Consider the following 22827-nt stretch of genomic DNA (forward strand, 5'->3'; position numbering starts at 1 on the left):
TCCTTAAAGTTAAAAAAGTCTATTCGTTTTCCAGCTACTTACAACAAAGCAAAGTATTTTAAATATGTCTTTTTATTATATATGTTTCTTAAATGACAGGACAGTCCTTTTAATATGACATCCGGCTAAAACATTACATTCATTTCACATGTAGTTTTTATGGCTTACATTTATTGACAGAAGTGAATACTTACTGCACACTTAGAGATCTGCAGACGTCAGCAAGACAATCTCAGAATTATTGTAATACAATGTAAAAAGGCAAATATGCCAAAGATACTCTAAGGTGAAAATCACAAAAGTTGCATAAAGCACAGCCACTGTTTTAAAGCTGTATTTTAGGAAAAGCCTGAACTAGTAGTTAGCTAAACTGTAATACGTTTTATTTTTCCCATTCAAGTTCAACCAATCTATGTTTATGTAGCGGCCTTAAAATAATCAGTCTAAACTGTTTATGCAACCGGCCACACCAGGCCATATATCACCCCAAAAGCAGAAGAAAATTATGTTTTGCAAAATAAAATGAAGCTATAATTACTACATTGTGACAGTAGTTTCCTGACAAGTAAACATCTTTCAGGCTTCCGTAAAACATAGATTATTGAATACTGGAGTAGTAAAACATGCTGCACGAAAATTATCTATTGCTTTACACTAATCACACTGCATAAGCACACGATAAAAAAGTCACATTACTGAAGCTCACAACTGCAAAAGACAAGTTCAAACATTTAACAAACCATTTCTCTCACAGAAAGCTGCTTGAATAAAGATCTGGTAAAGTATAACAGTGAATTCTATAGACCTTTTGTTGAATTATCTATGAACCACAGAAGGTTTAGTATAAAGTATAACACAGTGTTTTCACTTGAAGGGACTGATGTTGAATTGTACCATGAAAGAAAATTCTAAATGTACTTTGCATTAGTTGTTTTGGAACAGCAATATAATTTTACATACTGACATTGTGCATAAACACAATACAGTAAAATTGTGAAATATTATTAGAAATTAAAATAACTGTTTTCTACATGAATATATAGTAAAATAGAATTTATTTCTGTGATCAAAGCTGAACTTTCAGCATCATTCCTCCAGTCTTCAGTGTCACATGATCTTCATAAATAATTTTAATATGTTGATTTGGGGCTCAAGAAACATTTATTATTATTATCAATGTTAAAAACACTTGTGCTGACTCAAAATTGGGATAGACTATCATTCAAAAGCAAGGTCTAAGTATGATTGACACTGAAGACTGGAGTAATGATGCGGAAAATTCAGCTTTGACCACAGAAATAAATTACATTTTACCATATATTCACATAGGGAACACTTAATTTGAGCTTTAATAATATTTCACTATTTTTACAGTATTGTTCATCAAATAAATGCAGCCTTGGAAAGCAGAACAGACTTCTTTCAAAAACAATTGAAAATCTTAATCCTTTCAAAATTCTGGCCCCCTGCATATGGTTAGAAACAATGTGATTTCAATTGACCAGAAACATCACAAGCTGGATTTTATGAAATGGTCCAAATACATAACAATTAAAATGAACATTGGTCAATTCACACATATGATATTTGCAAACAAAAAATGATCAGGAAACCATTCTATTATAAGCAAAGTGATCTAGTTTTGACATTGCATGAGTTCAGTGTGTAGACATGGTGCAAATACAGGCCTCTAATGCATCAGGTTCAGGCACAGATCTGGAGTTTTAGCCTCGTTTACTCACTAAAGGATCAGGCGTCTACCCGTTTTAACAGAGGAGTGGCAGTTTAGTGTGTTAGCAGAAGGATAGTGCCAGCAGTTTGTGGTTTTAGAACCCAGATTCTATGCTGAGAGAGCGTCGGGTCACGTGTCTGATCTCTCCCTTCTTATACTCATGGAAGGGTGTCTGATACTTGGCCAGCATCTTCAGCATGAGTCTGAAGTTCAGCCACCACTGCGTCTTGGGCATCCGGTGTCTGCAGGGCGAGAGGAACGCTTTATTGATAGAAGAAAGAGCGGAGCAACAGAAAAGGACAGCAGTTTGTGAGTGTTTTACCTTGTTTTTCTCATTAGACTACCACGCGGTTGTCAGTGCTAGGAAACTCTGTTTCATTTACTGTGTTTTTTACCGTGGTAAAGATGTGCTGAAGTGGTGTTTGTTCTCGCGTTTGCCTATCGTGAGACTCCCCAGTTTCGGTCTACTAAATAGTAAGACGTGGCCAGCTGATTTCAACAACAAGTACTCAGGCAAATATTAAAGTGGTAGCATTCGTAGAGCACACACTGTATGTAGGAGGCAGGCCTATCTAAAAAATCTACTGCCTGTCCCTCTGACCTCTACTACTTCTTCACTCTCTATTCACTCTCCAGTTGGTCTCTTTAACTGCCAGTCTGCTGTTAACAAAGCAGATTTCATTTCTTCTGTAGCTACTCATTCAGGTCTCAACCTCATGGCACTGACTGAGACTTGGATCAAACCTGAAGACATTGCCATTCCCGCAGCCCTCTCCACTAATTTCACTTGTTCCCACAACCCTCTTACGACGGGGAGGGGTGGAGGTACTGGTCTCCTTATCTCAGAATAATGGAAATTTGATCTTCTACCATCTCCTTCAGGTAACAGTTCATTTGAATCACATGCAATTACGGTAACCCACCCTGTTAAAATCCACCTTGTGGTCGTTTATCATTCCCCAGGTCAACTGGGAAACTTCTTGGAGGAGTTGAATGTGTTACTATCAAACTTTCCTGAAGATGAAACTCCTCTGGTACTGCTTGGTGACTTCAACATCCACCTAGATAAACCCCAGGCTGCTGACTTCAACCCCTTGCTCTCCTCATTTGATCTCAAGAGAGCGACTCACAAATCTGGCAACCAACTGGACCTCATCTACACGCGCTGGTGCTCCGTTAACAACACTTTAGTTGCTCCACGTCCTCATAACTTCTAACCTCACACTTCAGTGTTTCCCACAGCCTTACACTAAATTTGTGGCGGCACTCCCCTGCCCCAATATATACAGTACAGACCAAAAGTTTGGACACACCTTCTCATACAAAGAGTTTTCTTCATTTTCATGACTATGAAAATTGTAGAGTCACACTGAAGGCATCAAGGGCTATTTGAGCAAGAAGGAGAGTGATGGGGTTCTGCGCCAGATGACCTGGCCTCCACAGTCATCGGACCTGAACCCAATCGAGATGGTTTAGGGGTGAGCTGGACCGCAGACAGAAGGCAAAAGGGCCAACAAGTGCTAAGCATCTCTCGGGGAACTCCTTCAAGACTGTTGGAAGACCATTTCAGGTGACTACCTCTTGAAGCTCATCAAGAGAATGCCAAGAGTGTGCAAAGCAGTAATCAAAGCAAAAGGTGGCTACTTTGAAGAACCTACAATATGACATATTTACAGTTGTTTCACACTTTTTTGTTATGTATATAATTCCATATATATTTCCACATGTGTTAATTCATAGTTTTGATGCCTTCAGTGTGACTCTACAATTTTCATAGTCATGAAAATAAATAAAACTCTTTGAATGAGAAGGTGTGTTTTGGTCTGTACTGTACATATATATGCAAATACATTTTCTGCCAGCAGGAGGCGCTTTAAGAGCGGGAGAGGTAGAGGTTTCTCCGGTAATGGCTGCAAAGCACCGCTGACCTCACAAACGCTGCCTTACCAAGTATTACATGCAAGATGAATTGAAAATGAAATCGAAAATTACAGTCTGTTTCTTTCTGAAATACAGTCATATAAAAACACCTGCATCAGTTTTTGATTTTGAAACGTGTAGTGCTCATGTTTATTCAATGAAGTCAAAGCCTTTTGGAAAATCTATTTGTGGCGGGCAGTTTTGATATTGTGAGACTTGGATCAATAAAATCGATGAGACAAATAAATCACTGTATGGGAAACCCTTCACTTACTCCTGAAGCGGCACACACTCCACCGCAGTTCACCTTTCGACAGAACCTACGCTCACTCTTTGCTCCACTCTAACCTCTTGCTTGGACAACTTTTTTCACTGTCTAGACCAGCATGCACTACCCCATCTGCCCCCTGGCTGTTCGAAGTTCTCCGTGAACATCGCTCTAAACTCAGGGCTGCAGGGAGGAAATGGCATAAATCAAGAAACTCTACCGACCTCAGTGTGTATCAGTTTCTTCTCTCTTCCTTCTCTGTAAATGTCTTCACTGCTAAAACATCCTACTACAACAACAAAACTAACCACTGTTGTGACGCTCGGACACTCTTCAAAACTTTCTCTTCTCTTCTTAATCCGCCTCCACCTCCTCCTTCATCGATTCTTACAGCCGACAACTTTTCAGTTTTCTTCACAAATAAGACAAGAACCATCAGTGACCAATTCTCCACACCGCAGACTGATGATAACTTCTTAACAACTAATGCACACTCTCCCTCCTTCTCTCCACTCTCAGAGACGGACGTCGCCAAACTTATCCTGTCCAATCATCCTACTACTTGTCCACTTGATCCTATCCCCACTCATCTCCTTCAAACGATCTCTTCTTTTCCCTAAACATTTCCCTAAGCATTTAAACAGGCTCGGGTAAGCCCACTGCTAAAGAAACCATCTCTAAATCCAGCGCTTCTAGAAAACTACAGACCTGTATTCCTTCTTCCATTCATTGCAAAGACACTAGAGTGAATTGTGTTTAACCAACTCTCTATGTTTCTTGTACAGAAAAACCTCCTGGACAGCAACCAATCTGGCTTCAAAAGTGGCCACTCAACTGAGACTGCCCTGCTCTCGGTTACTGAAGCCCTACGACTGGCAAGAGCAGCTTCAAATTCCTCAGTACTCATCTTACTGGGCCTGTCTGCTGCTTTTGACACAGTTAATCACCAGATTCTCCTGTCCACCCTAAGAAAGATGGGCATCTCTTGAACCGCACTCCTGTGGTTTAAGTCCTACCTCTCCAGTAGATCCTTCAGGGTGTCTTGGAGGGGTGAAGTTTCTAAGTCACAACTTCTTGCTACTGAGGTTCCTCAAGGCTCAGTACTTGGACCACTTCTCTTCTCCATCTACATGATGTCTTTGTCATTCAGAAGCATGGCTTTTCTTATCACTGCTACACTGATGACACTCAACTCTAATTCTCATTTCAACCAGATGACCCGACGGTAGCTGCTCGCATTTCAGCCTGCCTGAGTGACATTTCTAACTGGATGAATGACCATCGCCTTCAGATTAACCTTACTAAGAAAGAACTTCTGGTGGCTCCAGCTAACCCATCGTCTCATCACTACTACTCTATACAGCTGGGTTCGTCAACCATAACTCCTTCCAGGACAGACCTCAGAGTTTTGATCTATCATCAGTTAAGCTTCACAGTCCATATTGCTACAATGACCCGGTCCTGCAGATTTGAGTACATCTTTGCTTAAATTGAAAATTATGATCTTATTGGTTGATATTAACTGGTTGTACAAGTAGTATGTGTAGAACTATGTAGTACGCACAGTAAAAAATTTAACAAAAGATGTACAGCTACTTTTTATATTATATAGTTCAGTTTATCTTGCATGAAATATCTACTGTACTTTGTTCTTTTTTCTCTTCTTTATTCTATTTTCAAATCTCTTTTGTTAGTTTATTATATTATATTACTTATATTGTGTGGGTATGTCCTTAAAACAATATTGTTTCTGTTTGTTGTTACACATTATATCACACATATGTAAGATGCATGTGACAAACTGTGTGTTCTGTGTGAAATTGTTAGTCACTCACTCAAAGTCCGTATGTTCCTTCAGCTCAGTGACGGGACTGAAGGTCAAAACCTTCTTATACAGGCCGACCACACAGGCTGTGTCCGAGGTGTTCGCAAACACACGACCTACAGACACAAACACAGTTTCAGGGATTTAATTCTGTCGTCTGACTAAATCCCACTGGCTTCAGCAGGAAAACAACAGTAAACTTGATCCCCTCCATTACAGTGATTTCAGAACATCACAATCAAAACTTGTCACCTGACGTGAATTTAAAGTCTGAAGGATTTACTTAGTTTTTAACATGCAAAAAACCTCTCACCTTGTCTAAAATTGTCGGCCATCTTCTCAGTCAGCCACTGCACTGCTCGGACGCCCAGTTTAGTGCCATAGTTTCTGTCAAAGGGTGTTGGTCCTCCACCCTATTAATATCAGAAAAAAAACATCAAAAATTGACGCTTTTATAATTAATGCATGTTTAGAAATAAAACTCATATTTTTTAATATTTGATGCACTAACGTTTTTTGAATACCTGATGATTATGAATTCTGGTTTAGTTGCAAGAAATAAAATATAATGAACCGAATCAGACTATTATTTAGTTTAGCAATATGTGATCACCAAGCTCTCTAGAGAATTTAAGTCTGTTGTGTGCTTCAAATGAAGATCTTAGAGGATGATTTACAGGCTGATGCTGGAGCACTGCTCCCTTTCAGTGAGGATGCTGCTTTTATGAAGTAGAAATCAAGGGATCTGAGTCAAAAGTTGTTCAAATGAGTTCAGTGATGAAGCATGAGTCTGTACCTGCTGCAGGTGTCCCAGGACATTGACCCTGCAGTCGAAGACGCCTTTACCCTCGGCTGAGTAGAGCTTATAGATGAAATCAGTGGTGTAGTACTCATGACATTTCTCATTTCTGTAAACAGAGCAGTTGTACATTCATCAAGCTGCATGAGCATAAGCTGCACAGTCTCAAACATAAAGTCACAAAATAAAGGAATAGTTCAACAACAAAGAAAAAAACCAATACAGAAAAGTAGATGAGTTTGTTTCTTCATCAGGTTTGGAGAAATGTAGCATCGCATCAGTTTCTCATCAATGGATGCTCTGCAGTGAATGGGTGCCGTCAGAATGAGAGTCCAAACAGCTGATTAAAACATCACAATAATCCACAGCAGTCCATCAGTTAACATCCGGAGAAGACAAATGCTGAAACAAATCCAGCATTAAGACGTTTTTAACTTTAAACTGTCGCTTCTGGCTAAAATATGAGTCTATAATCAATAAAAAACGCTTCCTCCTGTGAAAAAGTGCATCTGCAGTTTGTCTCTCATGTTAAAATCCACACACACTTATTTGTTTAGAGCTGTATTGGCTTGTAAACGCTGCTCGATCTGAACAGATTTCTCTCCAGATTTAGAGCAGAAAACCTTTTCACTAAAGGAAGCATTATTATGGATTATGGACTTGTATTTTAGCCGGAAACAATGTTTTAAACGTCTTAATGTTGGATTTGTTTCTTACAATCACAGCTTTTGTGTTCTCCAGATGTTAACTGATGGACTGCTGTGGATTATTGTGATGTTTTTATCAGCTGTTTAGACTCTCATTCTGACGGCACCCTTTCACTCCAATGTTGAGGAAGTGATGTAATGCTACATTTCTCCAAATCCGATGAAGACACAAATTCATCTACATCTTGGATGGCCTGAGGCTGAGCAAAAATTTTAAGGAAATTAACATTTTTGAGTGAACTATTCTTTTAAAAAGTATTTAAAGAAATACAAATTGTTTCATTATTCATACATTTTAATAAGCTGATTCAAAATGTAATTACTGACATAAACATCATGTTGTGAGTCATTCATAACTAAAAGCCTTTTACATCAAGAAACCTGGCATTGTATATTACAATATATATATATATATATGCTTTGTCTTTGACTAATTGCTTTTGTTCCTTTTCTGTAAATTGCTTTGGATAAAAAAGGTTTAAAATGTAAAGGTTTAAATTCCAACTCAACCCACATGAGATATTTATACTATTTAAGTTATTTTTATGCCTAGACTAGACCTGGATATAAATATGTAATTCATTTTGTGATTGCAATGATGCAACAAATACAATTCTTAGTCGTTTTATAGAATTAAATAAAAAATAATTATTTAACAACCAGTCAAAAGTTACAATTATCAAAATGATTTCTAAAAATCATGTGACACTGAAGACTGGAGGAATGATGCTGAAAATACAGCTGCACATCACAGGAATAAATTACAGTTTAACAGATATTCCCATAGAAAGCAGTTAATTTAAATCATAATAATATTTCACAATTTTCACCTTAGTTTTATTAAATAAATGCAGCCTTATTGAGCAAAAGAGACTTAAAAAAGCATAATGTTTACTCCTATTTTGACTGGTAGTTTAGATCCTTAGAAATTCTGTGATGTAGATAAAGATGCAATAATTTAAAAACCTACAAATATGTTGCAGACCAACAAAGGCTGACAAATTTACCTCAGCACCAGTCCTCTCTGAATGTCCTTCTTCATTTTCTCTGTCAAATGCTCCACATTGGTCTAAAAGAAAAGAGAGAAAGTTTCTTAATATCCTAAAAAACAGCATTTATTCTTATGTTATGTTATGTTATGTTATTCACCTTGAGGTCATTAATGGTGAATGGCTCCTCAAAAATGTAAGCGGCGTCCGCACCGACGGCGATTCCTGTGGTGGTTGCCAGATAACCGCAGTATCCCCCCATCGTCTCCACCACAAAGACCCTCCTCTTGGTCCCTGTGGCCGACTGCTTGATCTTATCACAGCTCTTTATAAAACAAAGACACACTTCAGATCAATAACTGGAGAATGGAATAACACAAACTGCATCTTTATCAAAAGCTTATATGATAAAGAGAGTAAGATTTGACAGATGAACGCTCTGCTTCAAAACGTAATACTCTAATGTGCATAAAAGTTCGTTTACATTTTAAATATATCAGATGCATTTGTACAAAGCGACTACGAAGCATACAGGAATGCTTCATGCATTCCCTGAGAACCGAACCTATGACTTTGCAAAATACACAGGAGCAATTTTATTTATGCGTTTATTTATTTATCATTTTACGCCATATCAGCAAACTTCATAGCAAACTCAAGAATAATAAAATGTAAAATAGTCTTAATAACAATCCTTTGATTGATCGAATACAATATATATAAAAATAATAATATAATTTTTTTTTTTTTAAATAAAATCTTTCAAATTGATATTTTATAAAAATACATAAAAATATTAAGTCATATTGTCTGTTTTTTATTTACTGTTTTTGCATTTATAATTGCCATTACTCTGACTCTGTCTGTTATTTTGGGTGCATTTTTTCTCAGTCGTATTGCATTGTGGGATTTATTGCCCTTATTGTCTGAAAATGATGCATGCACAAGGCAGAAGAAGGCATCATAGACAGCATCATATTCATGCTACCTATTTTTTGGAAAAGCATTTGCATTTAATGCATTTATGATGCCCTAAAATGCAGCCTATGTAGCAGGGTTATTATAGTTAACTAAAAATATAAAAAAAAATGTATAACTGTTAACTTTTCCAGTGACGTTTTTCAAGCCACGTTTAGATTTAATAAAATGCAGAGAGAGTGAATCTAAAGGATCATCGAAGAGTGACCTGTACTCACGGCCATCGCTGCGTTCACCGCAGTATCGCTGCCCAGACTGAAGTCCGTCCCTGGCACGTTGTTGCTGATGGTGGCAGGGATGATGCACATGGGAATACATAATTCATCATAGCTTCCTCTTGCTTCCACCAACTCCAGTATGCCCTCATATGCCTGGACGTGATAGAAAATACACTCAGACATCATCACGAGCAGCTCGGAAACTCTCTAATATCTCATTCTGTGTTTCATGGAAGATAACACAGGTTGGAAATGATGACAAAATTGTCATTTGTTGTGAGCACAAACCCTTAACTGTTATAACAATAGCCAAAAATACATACAGTAGTATGGGTCAGCCAAAAATCATTAGGATATGAAGTAAAGATCATGTCCCATGAAAATATCTCGTAAATGTTCTATTGTAAATACATCAAAACTTAATTTTTGAATGGTAATATGCATAGCTAAGAATTCATTTGAACAACTTTTAAAGATTCATTCTCTCAATACTATGATTTTGTTGCACCCTCAGATTCCAGATTTTCACATAGTTGCATCTCAGACAAATATTGTTCTCCTAACAAACCATACATCAATGGAAAGATTTATTCAACTTTAATATGATGCATAAAAAAATGTGGTCTGAGGTTTGTGGCTGAGCTACTCATTTAAGTGCATCACAATTTTTTTCCTCTGTACCTCAAAACCACCAACGACGAGCAGTGACTGGATCCTGAACCTCTTGAGATTTTCCACTAGCTTCTCCATGCAGGTGCTTGGGAGGGTTCTGGACAATATTGCGGGTACAAAAGCTCAGTTTCAAAAATGAGAGATTGGGTGAGAATGCATTGATTATTAAAGGTGACTGACCGTTTAGTTCCCAGCAGAGAGCCGCCCTGACCTGTCCAGCCGGCCACCTGACTCCACATCGCTTCATTCACCTGTGACACCACAGCGAATTCATGCTGTTACTTCATTCATATTAATATAATCATTACTGTTATTGAGAACAGAGAGACAAGGGGGGGGGGGGGGGGCAGGCCTGCTTTATTCTTATTTAAAGCCTTGTAATGCAGAAAACGTCAAAATAAAAGTCTGGTTTAACTCGGAATGTGACAGAAATATATTGCTATTTTACCGCAGAATGTACTTCTCAAAGATATAATATTATTATTTATTGTTTAATATCAGATTTTCATCTTAACAGCTGTTTTTGCCATGAAACAAAAGGAACTGCTACTTTTTAAAAAATCTGATTATATTTTAAAATATTAATTAAATCGATAATAATGCCTTAAATTGATTACAAACATTTTTGATAATAAATTTGTATTAAATCTTAAACCCAGAAAAATTAAAAAACCAGACAATTTCTGAAAAATAATAATAATAATAAAAACATTAGGGCACTGTTATTTACTAAGATTTTTTTTACATAAATTATTAAATTGTTATTGTTTTATGAATTCACTTGATTAGACGTGTTAGACTACAAGAGTCCAGAAAAAATATAACAGAAAAACAAAAAATTGATGTTAGAAAATATGACAAGTATAATTGGGCCTTGAAAATGTAATTAAAAATGCAATAATGGTGTTACGTTTCAAGATTGTAATTAATTAGACATGCTTTTTGATTACTAAAATTTAAATTTCAAAATGAACCAAGTACAATAAAAACAGAATGGTACAGTACAAAAAAATAAAATGGATTTCATAGGCTCTACTTACATTTGTACATAAATTTGTATATATATTTTCTGAGTACTTCCTTTGTATAAAAGACAACTGTAAACTCTATTATACTATACATATACATATACATACTGTACACTACCGCTCAAACGTTTGAGATCAGTAAGTCTTGTATTGTTGTTTTAAAGAATTCTCTTCTGCTAATCAAGGCTGCATTTATTTGATCAAAAATACAGAAAAAAAAACAAAACAAAAATTATTACAATATAAAATAATGGTTTCTATTTTAATATACTTTAAAATATAATTTATTTATATAATGCAAAACTGAAATTCCATATATATATATGTTAAAGAGTAACTAAACCCTAAACCAACTTTTTTTAGTTAATGATCTATAAGAATGGGGCTTTATTAGTGCTGTTCATTGATTCGAGTAACTTTTTTGACATTTGAGTATAAAGAGTTTTAATTCTACAATATATGGTGTAAAAACGTCTGAGTGCTGCCCTCTTCAGGTTGAACGGTGGCTACTGCAGGTGATTTTTCCTATTGGATGTTGCGGTGGCAAGTGACGTAAGCGGTTTCCAGCTCACCACGCCCCTTGGTACGAGCTACCACGCCCCTGGCAGTATAAAACCATCTTGTTCCGTCAAAATTACTGTAGTGAGTCAGGAGTTGGAATTGCGAGTATTGAAAACGACCAGGATAGACATAGCATCTATTTAGCATAGCATTTATATAGTTATTTAGATTATTTCGTGTAGCCTACGTAGTTAATTAGGATAGTTGTTAGTGTAACGTTAGTATTGTTAGAAGCATAGTTAGTTAGTAGCATAGTATTGCATCAGTTAAGATAGCTTCAAGTTGGTGTAGATTTATCTGTATTTAGTACAGTGTTCAGGATGGTACGTAGGTGTAGTGTTGCTGGTTGCGACAGCACTGCTGGAGTGCATTAGGCGCCAGTGGTTGTATGCACTTGGCCTGGAAGACCGCGAGTTCCCGCCTAGAGCTGGAGTGTGCAAACTGCATTTTACGCGGGATTGCGAGGTGGAAATGGGCTTCTCCACACAGCTCGCGCTGAAAAGCGACGCGGTGCGGGAGTTAAGATCGCAGTTTGAGCCAGCGGCTCGAATTGATATGAACAGACACCTCGACATCCTCCACTTCAGGTGCACCTCTGTTGCAAAGCTACTTGCGTCCCTACAGTCACTCTACATTTTAGCGACTCTGACAGCAGCTGTCAATCAATCCGTCACTGCGGGTCTCAGGTTCACGCCCCATGCGCTCAGCCCCGCCCTCGGTTCACCCCCTCTATCTCCGCTGTGCTCTGCACACTTTTCAGCATTTTTCAAATATTGCCAGTGGGTGGAGTCAGGCTCTGACCAGGGGTTTAGTTACCCTTTAAATAGTTAAAAACTACTAAAATGACAAAAGCACAAAACACAACTACAAAAACTTCAACTAAAACAAAAATAGGAAATATTAAAAAAAAATCTTCAAAATATATATATTTTTATATATAACCATAGTATCTAAATGATGTTAAAATAACCGTTTATTAATTAAAACCATAATAAATGATCCTAAACTAACACAGGTTCAGTCATGGGTCAGTCTCCCAACACTGATAAACTGATAGAGGATAGCTCAGGAATCATTCAGATGAGTTCTCTGTTACCGCTCCATTGGCCAGACCATCGAAGCCATCGTTGACGATGTAGACCCGGTGTCCTGTGGCCAGACCGACCCTCACAGCTGACCGCACCGCAGCGTTCATCCCCGCGGCCGGAGCGCCCACGTTTAGGATGGCAATCGAGTACTGGCTCTGAGGAAAACAGACAGAAACCGCTCAGACAGAATGGATTTACAGATAACCAACCCATCACTTTGCCCTAACAGTCGCTCTCTTCTAATGGGTCTATGGAGGACCTGCGTTTCAAGATATGGTGAAACACTGTTGATACGATATAATAGGAGTGCATATACATATGCAGTATTTTACCTTTATCTTGAGAAAGTCCTATTAGTGTTTCTCATTCTCAAATGAACATGATAAATCAAGTGAATGAAGATAAATGTATTCATTTATGTAGTTTAAAAACAAAGTATCGTGTGTCAGCTCACAGTACCCTCGTGCAAGTTTTAGATTAGGATTTTATGATCCATATGTGACCCTGGACCACAAAACTAGTAATAGGGGTACATTTTTCTAGATTGAGATTTAGGATCTGATAACGTTTGGCCGAGATACAACTATTTGAAAATCTGGAAAAGTATTGAGAAAATCAACTTTAAAATTGTCCAAATTAATTATTATTACTAATTATAGGATTACTAAACAAAAATTTAGTTTTTAGATATTTATGGTTTAGGAAATTTAAAATATCTTTATGGAAACATGATCTTTACTTAATATCCTAATGATTTTTGGCAAAAAATAAAATACAAAACTGTATATATATATATATATATATATATATATATATAACACAAAAAATACTAAAACTGAACTGAAAAATGCACACAACAAAACTGCAAAAACTTTTACTAAAATTGCTTGTGTGTGTGTTTTGTGTGTATAATGCTGTAAAATCAGTGTTAAAGTGTTGATGTGTTACCGGGACCGCAGCAGGTTTCTGATAAGCCAGCAACTTATAAATGTTCCAGTTGTTCTCAAAACTCCTGTAAACAACATTATGTGATTCTTCATTACTCATTTATGTGGAAAACAATCATCTGAAACTCTGACCTCTGCAGGTTTATCTATTAATAAACACAGGTAATGATAATGTGAATCTCTCACCTGCCACGTAACTGGATGGCATCTTCAAAACGCTTTTCATTCATGGCCTTCTGAACCTCTTTAGTCTTTAACAAACAGAATTAATTACTTGAGATTATTTGAGACTGTTTGTCAAATTCATTAATGTGTTTCACGTGAACTGCTTCGTATATTAAAAGACTTTCAGAAAATATTTGAAGATGATCTTACCCAACTTAAGTAATTATATTTTATTAACAACTGATAAAAGCACAACACAAAAATATTAAAACTTAATAACTTTACATGAATATTAATACAAACTATAGGGAGCACTGTACAATAATGTTTTATTTGTTAACATTAGCTACCTATATTCGTTAACATAAATTAACAATGAAAAAAGAATTTTAGGTCATGTTAATTTTTAACATTTACTAAACATTATTAAAATCAAAAGATGGATCTGTTTGGTTTATCAAAATGATTAATTTTTTTTGAAGATTATCCGAGCCAATTTTGACGAAGTTTCGCCATAACAATTGCAGTCAACATAAAAATCAATTATAATAATTATAACAATTATAATAAAATCAAACAAAAGAAAAGAAAACAAAACAAAACAAAGTAAAATAAAATAAAACTAAGTAAAACAAAACAAAGTAAAGTAAAGTAAAATAAAATAAAATAAAATAAAATAAAATAAAATAAAATAATAAAGACCATAAGAGCTAAAAAACAGTTTGCTGAACTGCTGAAGACTCACCATCTCCACTGCCTCTATTAGTGGGAGATGCACAACCTGGTTTCCTGATTGGCCGATCACACAGGCAGGAGTGTCTGGCCCCGCCTCCAGCAGGGCCACCACGGCCTCGACACCCATCTTACTGCTCTACAGAACAAAAGACAGAAGATCATAACACCCAAAAACTTTCTTCAAGATCATGAAAACCGATAATCACGCCATGATTCTGCAGGTTTAATTGAAATGCTTTATTTACCAGCACTCTGTCGAAGGCTGAGGGCGTCCCGCCGCGCTGAACGTGACCCAGAACGGTGACCCGCGTGTCATATCCCAGCCGCGACACCACCAGCTGCAGCAATTACAAGTCACATGCTCCTTTATAATCATACACACTAGCTATACGTTCATCTAATGTGAGTAGCCTTATGTGCAGACACTTTTTGCTTTTTTAGCAATAGCATTTTTATTCCAAAAACTCAAAATTCTGAAACAAAAATATATATATATAAACTCAAATTCTAAAAAGAAAAAAATTGCAATATAATCTCAGAATTCTGAAAAAGAAGTAAAATTGCAAGATTTAAACTGAGAATTTCAAGAAAAAGTAAATTTGCAAAAAATAGTAATTCTGAGAAAAAAACAGTCAGAACTGCAAGATGTTTTTTTTTTTATATTCCAATAAGCTTCCATACTAAGATGGCATTTTAGTGCCACGTTGAAAAAATTTAAAGTCGTAATATTTAGAGAATAAAGTCGAAATATTATGAGAATAAAGTCAACAAACTTTGAGAATAAAGTCGAAATACTTTGAAAATAAAGTCGAAATATTACAAGAATAAAGTCGACAAACTTTGAGAATAAAGTTGAAATGTTTTGAGAATAAAGTTGAAATGTTTCGAAAATAAAGTTGAAATGTTTCGAGAATAAAGGTGAAATGTTTCAAGAATAAAGTCAAAATATTATGAGAATAAAGTCGACAAACTTCGAGAATAAAGTCAAAATACTTTGAGAATAAGGTTGAAATGTTTCGAGAATAAAGTTGAAATGTTATGAGAATAAAGTTGACAAATTTAGAGAATAAAGTCGAAATTACAAGAATAAAGTCGAAATACTTTGAGAATAAAGCCAAAATATTACGAGAATAAAGTTGTAATACTACGAGAATAAAATCAAAATGTTTTGAGAACTTAAATAGTAGAAACTAAAGTTATATTGTCTTTTCGCGTCCTAGCGGCTGCATCATCTTTTCACCGTTTTAAGGATTCGTGGAAACATCTTAATATCAAGTATAAGATATTTATTAACAGACTGAACAGGAACTTGTTATTAATATATTTATTTAAATAATGTTTTTCAAGCTCTTTAATGATCAGATCGCTGTATTTCTGTGAAACAATTCATTAAATGAAACCGTTTTCTTTGTGAAAATTCCAAATATGTGAAAATTAATTCTCGTAATATTTCAATTTTAATCTTGAAATATTTCAAATTTATTCTCGTAGTATTTTGACTTTATTCTCGTAATATTTTGACATTATTCTTGTAATATTTTGATTTTATTCTCGTAATATTTCGACTTTATTCTTGTAATATTTCGACTTTATTCTCGTAATATTTTTACATTATTGTCGTAATATTTGTACTTTATTCTTGTAATATTTAGACTTTATTCTCGTAATATTTTGACATTATTCTCGTAATATTTTGACATTATTCTCGTAATATTTTGACTTTATTCTTGTAATATTTAGACTATTCTCGTAATATTTCGACTTTATTCTTGTAATATTTTGACTATTTATCGTCATATTTTTACTTTATTCTCGTGATATTTTTACCCTTAATTATCGTAATATTTTGACCTTATACTCGTAATAATTCAACTTTATTCTCGTAATATTGTGACCATTCTCGTAATATTTTGACTTTATTAATATTTCGACTTTATTCTCGTAATATTTTTACTCTATTATCATAATATTTCGACCTTATACTCGTAATAATTCAACTTTATTCTCGTAATATTTTGACATTATTCTCATATTTAGACTTTATTCTCGTAATATTTTTACTTTATTCTCGTATTATTTTTACTTTTCTCATAGTATTTCGACATTATTCTCGTAATATTTTGACATTATTCTCGTATTATTTTTTCTTTTCTCGTAATATTTCGACATTATTCTCGTAATATTTAGACATTATTCTTGTATTATTTTTACTTTTCTCGTAATATTTCGACATTATTCTCATAATATTTTGACATTACTCTCATAATATTTAGACTTTATTCTCGTAATATTTCAACTTTATTTTCATAATATTTTGACATTATTCACGTAATATTTTGACTTTTTTCTTGTAATATTTCAACTTTATTCTCGTAATATTTTGATTTTATTCTCGTAACATTTAGACTTTATTCTCGTAATTTCATCTTTAATCAAAATATTAAGACTAATCTCGTAATCTTCGATTTTTTTTCTCAACGTGCCACTAAAACGTTGTTGTAACATACAAAGGAGCTTTAAACAATAAACAGAAAAATAACAGTGTTGCAAAATTCACTAATTATAAATTACTTTATATGACTTTATATCAACTTAATATCACTTCTTTTCTTTTTTCACATTTAATGCGAGTGAATTAATGGTGAATCTTATGAAAACACAGTTATAAGCTCACATCTTGTACGTAGTTGGAGGTGATGGGTTCACCGCTTTTGTTTATGGCTCCTTCAGCGATAATGACGATGTTCAGTCTGGATCCTTTACTGCGGCTCTGAAAACAAATGCAGCATTCTGTTAATACAGCTATACATTACTAAAACTGGACTGTTGTTATCGTCGTTGTTATTTCTGTCAGATCTGACCTTTAAACATGTTTGTGCAACCTAATGCAGTCAGGCTGATTTATTCATATTAAATCATATTTTTCATTTGCATAAAATTGATTCATTTAGTTTTTTTGTTTATTGAATATTATTTCGAATAATAAAAATACACTTAATTAATTGAAGTAAAGCAGAAATAAAATATAAATATCTGATGAAAACGTAAAAAATGTAAACGCTCAACAGATTACAAAATTCACATTCGATAAAAAAAAGTTTATGATATGGTATTAAATTACTTTCATGCTGCCTGATCTTTGTTTCCCTGGGTGTCCACTAGTGGGCTCACTTCCCCTTAGGCACCTCACCGTAGGCACTACAATTCCCACTAGCCTTGTCCCTTCATCACAGTAATTGCACTCCTGTTAATTGCACCAGGTGCCTTCATTTAATAGTCATTAGCCTCCCTATATTTACCAGTCTTTTCCTGTTGTCCGTATGGAGTCCTTGCCTTACGTGTCTTTACGTTTCCTTCCATACCCAGTCTTCTAGTCTCCCGAGTTCCTCGCTTTCCGAGTTCCTGTTCCCTTCCTGACCCTTCCGTGTTTGTTTATTTGGTTTATTTCTGGTTTTTACCTCAGCTTGTTTGGATTACGTTTTGGATTACCCTAATAAACATAAGACAAAAGTCGAGTCAGGTGCTCGTGGACCCTCCAGAGTCGAGTCAGGTGCTTGTGGACCCTCCAGAGTTGAGTCAGGTGCTCAGTGACCTTTCAGAGTCAGGGCTAGTCACCGTTGATCTTCCAGAGTCAGAGCTAGTCACCGTTGACCTTCCAGAGTCAGGGCTAGTCATCGTTGACCCTCCAGAGTCAGGGCTAGTCACCGTTTACCTTCCAGAGTCATGGCTAGTCATCGTTTACCTTCCAGAGTCAGGGCTAGTCACCGTTGACCTTCCAGAGTCAGGGCTAGTCACCGTTGACCTTCCAGAGTCAGGGCTAATCACCGTTGACCCTCCAGAGTCAGGGCTGGTCCCCGTTGACCTTCCAGAGTCAGGGCTAGTCACCAATGAAACTCCGGAGTCAAGCCAAGTCACCGGTGAAATTCATGGACAAAGGCAAGTCACCAATGATCTTCATGGGCAAAGTCCAGTCACCAGTACTCTTCATGAACAAAGTCAAGTCACCATTGATCTTCATGGGCAAGGTCAAGTCACCAGTGTTCTTCATGGGCAAGGTTAAGTCACCGACTATCTTCATGGGCAGAGGCATGTCACCATTGATCTTCATGAACAAATGCAAGTCACCAATGATCTTCATGAACAAAGGCAAGTCACCATTGATCTTCATGAACAAATGCAAGTCACCAATGATCTTCATGAACAAATGCAAGTCACCAATGATCTTAATGAGCAGAGTCAGGCCACCAATGATCTTCATGAGCAGAGTCAAGTCAGCATTGATCTTCTGGAATCCAGTCTAAACACCATGGGATTACCAGAGTCTCTCCACGTCTTTGTGGGACTACCAGAGCCTCCCCACGTCTCTGCTGAACTACCAGAGCCTCCCACGTCTCTGCTGAACTACTAGAGCCTCTCCTCGTCTCAGCTGAACTACAAGAGTCTCTCCTCGCCTCTGCGGAACTTCCAGAGCCTCGTCACGTCTCAACCGAACTCTCTGAGCGGTCGACTGATCCTGTCGTGGCCACGGAGGCTACCCTTAACTTGTTCATGTTCTCTGTTTAAGACTTGCTTAACCAGACTTGCTCTCCTGTTAATTCGATCCCACTGTGGTGGTCGTCTGCGCCACCCTGGTGGGCTTCTGTCTCGACCACACGGATGTGGTGGTCTTCTGCTCCGCCCTAGTGGGCTTCTGTCTTGACCACATGGAGGTGGTGGTCGTCTGCGCCGCCCTGGTGGGCTTCTGTCTCGACCACACGGATGTGGTGGTCTTCTGCTCCGCCCAGGGGGGCTTCTGTCTCGACCGCACGGATGTGGTGGTCTTCTGCGCCACCCTGGTGGGCTTCTGTCTCGACCACACGGAGGTGGTGGTCGTCTGCACTGCCCTGGTGGGCTTCTGTCTCGACCACACGGATGTGGTGGTCTTCTGCTCCGCCCTGGGGGGCTTCTGTCTCGACCACACGGATGTGGTGGTCTTCTGCTCCGCCCTGGGGGGCTTCGGTCTCGACCGCACGGATGTGGCGGTCTTCTGCGCCGCCCTGGTGGGCTTCTGTCTCGACCACACGGATGTGGTGGTCTTCTGCGCTGCCCTGGTGGGCCTCTGTCTCGACCACACGGATGTGGTGGTCTTCTGCGCCGCCCTGGTGGGCCTCTGTCTTGAACCACACGGATGTGGTGGTCTTCTGCTCCACCCTGGTGGGCTTCACGTTATGTCCTTCCTGGACTTGTGTTTGTTGTTGTTTTGTTTTCGATTTTTTTGTCTCTGTTTCCCCATTTTACCTGGCCCTCCGTCCCTCCCCCTGATCCTCAGCCGCTCCACCTCCCTCCTGGGTTCCTTGTCTTTGTCTTTCTCTCTATTTCCCTCTAAGGACCTGGCCCTCCGTCCCTCCCCCTGATCCTCCACCGGTCCACCTCCCTCCTGGGCTCCTTGTTTTTGTGTTTGCACTTCTTGTCTATGTTTCCCCATTTTACCTGGTTCTCTTGTCTCTGTTCCCCATTTTTCCTGGCCCTCCATCCCTCCCTCTGGTCCTCCGCCGCTCCACCACCCATCTGGTAGCCGCTCCGTAGAGGAAGGGGTAATGTCACGCTGCCTTATCTTTATTTCCCTGGGTGTCCACTAGTGGGCTCACTTCCCCTTAGGCACCTCACCGTAGGCACTACAATTCCCACTAGCCTTGTCCCTTCATCACAGTAATTGCACTCCTGTTAATTGCACCAGGTGCCTTCATTTAATAGTCATTAGCCTCCCTATATTTACCAGTCTTTTCCTGTTGTCTGTATGGAGTCCTTGCCTTACGTGTCTTTACGTTTCCTGCCATACCCAGTCTTCTCGTCTCCCGAGTTCCTCGCTTTCCGAGTTCCTGTCCCCTTCCTGTCCCTTCCGTGTTTGTTTATTTGGTTTATTTCTGGTTTTTACCTCAGCTTGTTTGGATTACGTTTTGGATTACCCTAATAAACATACCTGCTTTTGGATCTCTCTCTCCCTGTGTTTTACTGGGTCTCGAACGTAACAATTACTAAAACTATAATAAAACTATCAAATACAACCCGAATTCCGGAAAAGTTGGGACGTTTTTTAAATTTTAATAAAATGAAAACTAAAGGAATTTCAAATCACATGAGCCAATATTTTATTCACAATAGAACATAGATAACGTAGCAAATATTTAAACTGAGAAATTTTACACTTTTATCCACTTAATTAGCTCATTTAAAATTTAATGCCTGCTACAGGTCTCAAAAAAGTTGGCACGGGGCAACAAATGGCTAAAAAAGCAAGCAGTTTTGAAAAGATTCAGCTGGGAGAACATCTAGTGATTAATTAAGTTAGTTGATATCAGGTCTGTAACATGATTAGCTATAAAAGCTTTGTCTCAGAGAAGCAGAGTCTCTCAGAAGTAAAGATGGGAAGAGGCTCTCCAATCTGTGAAAGACCGCGTAAAAAAATTGTGGAAAACTTTAAAAACAATGTTCCTCAACGTCAAATTGCAAAGGCTTTGCAAATCTCATCATCTACAGTGCATAACATCATCAAAAGATTCAGAGAAACTGGAGAAATCTCTGTGCGTAAGGGACAAGGCCGGAAACCTTTATTGGATGCCCGTGGTCTTCGGGCTCTCAGACGACACTGCATCACTCATCGGCATTATTGTGTCAATGACATTACTAAATGGGCCCAGGAATACTTTCAGAAACCACTGTCGATAAACACAATCCGCCGTGCCATCAGCAGATGCCAACTAAAGCTCTATCATGCAAAAAGGAAGCCATATGTGAACATGGTCCAGAAGCGCCGTCGTGTCCTGTGGGCCAAGGCTCATTTAAAATGGACTATTTCAAAGTGGAATAGTGTTTTACATTTACATTTAATCATTTAGCAGACGCTTTTATCCAAAGCGACTTACAAATGAGAACAATAGAAGCAGTCAGGTCAACAAGAGAGCAACAACAGTATACAAGTGCCATGACAAGTCTCAGTTAGTCTAGTATAGAATGCGTAGGTAGGGTTTTTTTTTATTTATTTATTTTTTTTTTTTATTAAAAGACAAGAAAAGGAAAAGTGCTAGTGTTAGTTGGTTAAGTGCAGGCAAAAAAGATGAGTCTTTAGCTGTTTCTTGAAAATGAGTAAAGACTCAGCTGTACGAATTGAGATTGGGAGGTCATTCCACCAGCTGGGCACAGTCCAGGAAAAGGTCCGTGAGAGTGATTTTGAACTTTTTTGGGATGGTACCACAAGGCGTCGATCACTTGCAGAGCGCAAACTTCTGGAGGGCACATAAGATTTAACCAATGAGATTAGGTAAGTTGGTGCCGTGCCAGTGGTCGTCTTGTAGGCTAGCATCAGTACCTTGAATTTGATGCGAGCAGCTACTGGTAGCCAGTGTTACCTGATGAAGAGAGGAGTAACATGAGTTTTATGGTCAGACGAGTCCAAATTTGACATTCTTGTTGGAAATCACGGACGCCGTGTCCTCCGGGCTAAAGAGGAGGGAGACCTTCCAGCATGTTATCAGCGTTCAGTTCAAAAGCCAGCATCTCTGATGGTATGGGGGTGCATAAGTGCATACGGTATGGGCAGCTTGCATGTTTTGGAAGGCTCTGTGAATGCTGAAAGGTATATAAAGGTTTTAGAGCAACATATGCTTCCCTCCAAACAACGTCTATTTCAGGGAAGGCCTTGTTTATTTCAGCAGGACAATGCAAAACCACATACTGCAGCTATAACAACAGCATGGCTTCGTCGTAGAAGAGTCCGGGTGCTAACCTGGCCTGCCTGCAGTCCAGATCTTTCACCTATAGAGAACATTTGGCGCATCATTAAACGAAAAATACGTCAAAGACGACCACAAACTCTTCAGCAGCTGGAAATCTATATAAGGCAAGAATGGGACCAAATTCCAACAGCAAAACTCCAGCAACTCATAGCCTCAATGCCCAGACGTCTTCAAACTGTTTTGAAAAGAAAAGGAGATGCTACACCATGGTAAACATGCCCCGTCCCAACTACTTTGAGACCTGTAGCAGAAATCAAAATTGAAATGAGCTCATTTTGTGCATAAAATTGTAAACTTTTTCAGTTTAAACATTTGCTATGTTATCCATGTTCTATTGTGAATAAAATATTGGCTCATGTGATTTGAAAGTCTTTTAGTTTTCATTTTATTAAAATTTAAAAAATGTCCCAACTTTTCCGGAAT

At 37.7% G+C, this 22827-nt stretch overlaps 1 protein-coding gene across 2 annotated transcripts in view; it reads right to left on the reverse strand.

Annotated features, from left to right (window-relative positions):
* Positions 1-394: 394 nt before the first annotated feature.
* The window catches only part of pfkla (phosphofructokinase, liver a), a 37163-nt gene continuing 14730 nt past the window's right edge, over positions 395-22827 (reverse strand). The window contains exons 8-23 of one of the 2 annotated variants that reach the window (XR_009436628.1): positions 17307-17402; positions 14878-14970; positions 14643-14768; positions 13919-13983; positions 13734-13797; positions 12794-12940; positions 10289-10359; positions 10118-10205; positions 9437-9589; positions 8401-8565; positions 8259-8320; positions 6542-6653; positions 6059-6158; positions 5756-5861; positions 1295-1974; positions 395-1149 (exon numbers count right to left, since the gene is read on the reverse strand). Coding sequence is in view for 1 of the 2 variants with exons in the window: in XM_059562563.1 (XP_059418546.1) it covers positions 1827-1974; positions 5756-5861; positions 6059-6158; positions 6542-6653; positions 8259-8320; positions 8401-8565; positions 9437-9589; positions 10118-10205; positions 10289-10359; positions 12794-12940; positions 13734-13797; positions 13919-13983; positions 14643-14768; positions 14878-14970; positions 17307-17402 (1596 nt within the window). In the remaining variant the exon portion in view is untranslated. Of the gene's footprint in view, positions 1975-5755; positions 5862-6058; positions 6159-6541; positions 6654-8258; positions 8321-8400; positions 8566-9436; positions 9590-10117; positions 10206-10288; positions 10360-12793; positions 12941-13733; positions 13798-13918; positions 13984-14642; positions 14769-14877; positions 14971-17306; positions 17403-22827 lie in introns of both variants that reach the window. The other variant, XM_059562563.1, reaches the window with a different exon arrangement.

Source organism: Carassius carassius, chromosome 11 (assembly GCF_963082965.1).
Source record: "Carassius carassius chromosome 11, fCarCar2.1, whole genome shotgun sequence".
Lineage (NCBI taxonomy): Eukaryota > Metazoa > Chordata > Actinopteri > Cypriniformes > Cyprinidae > Carassius > Carassius carassius.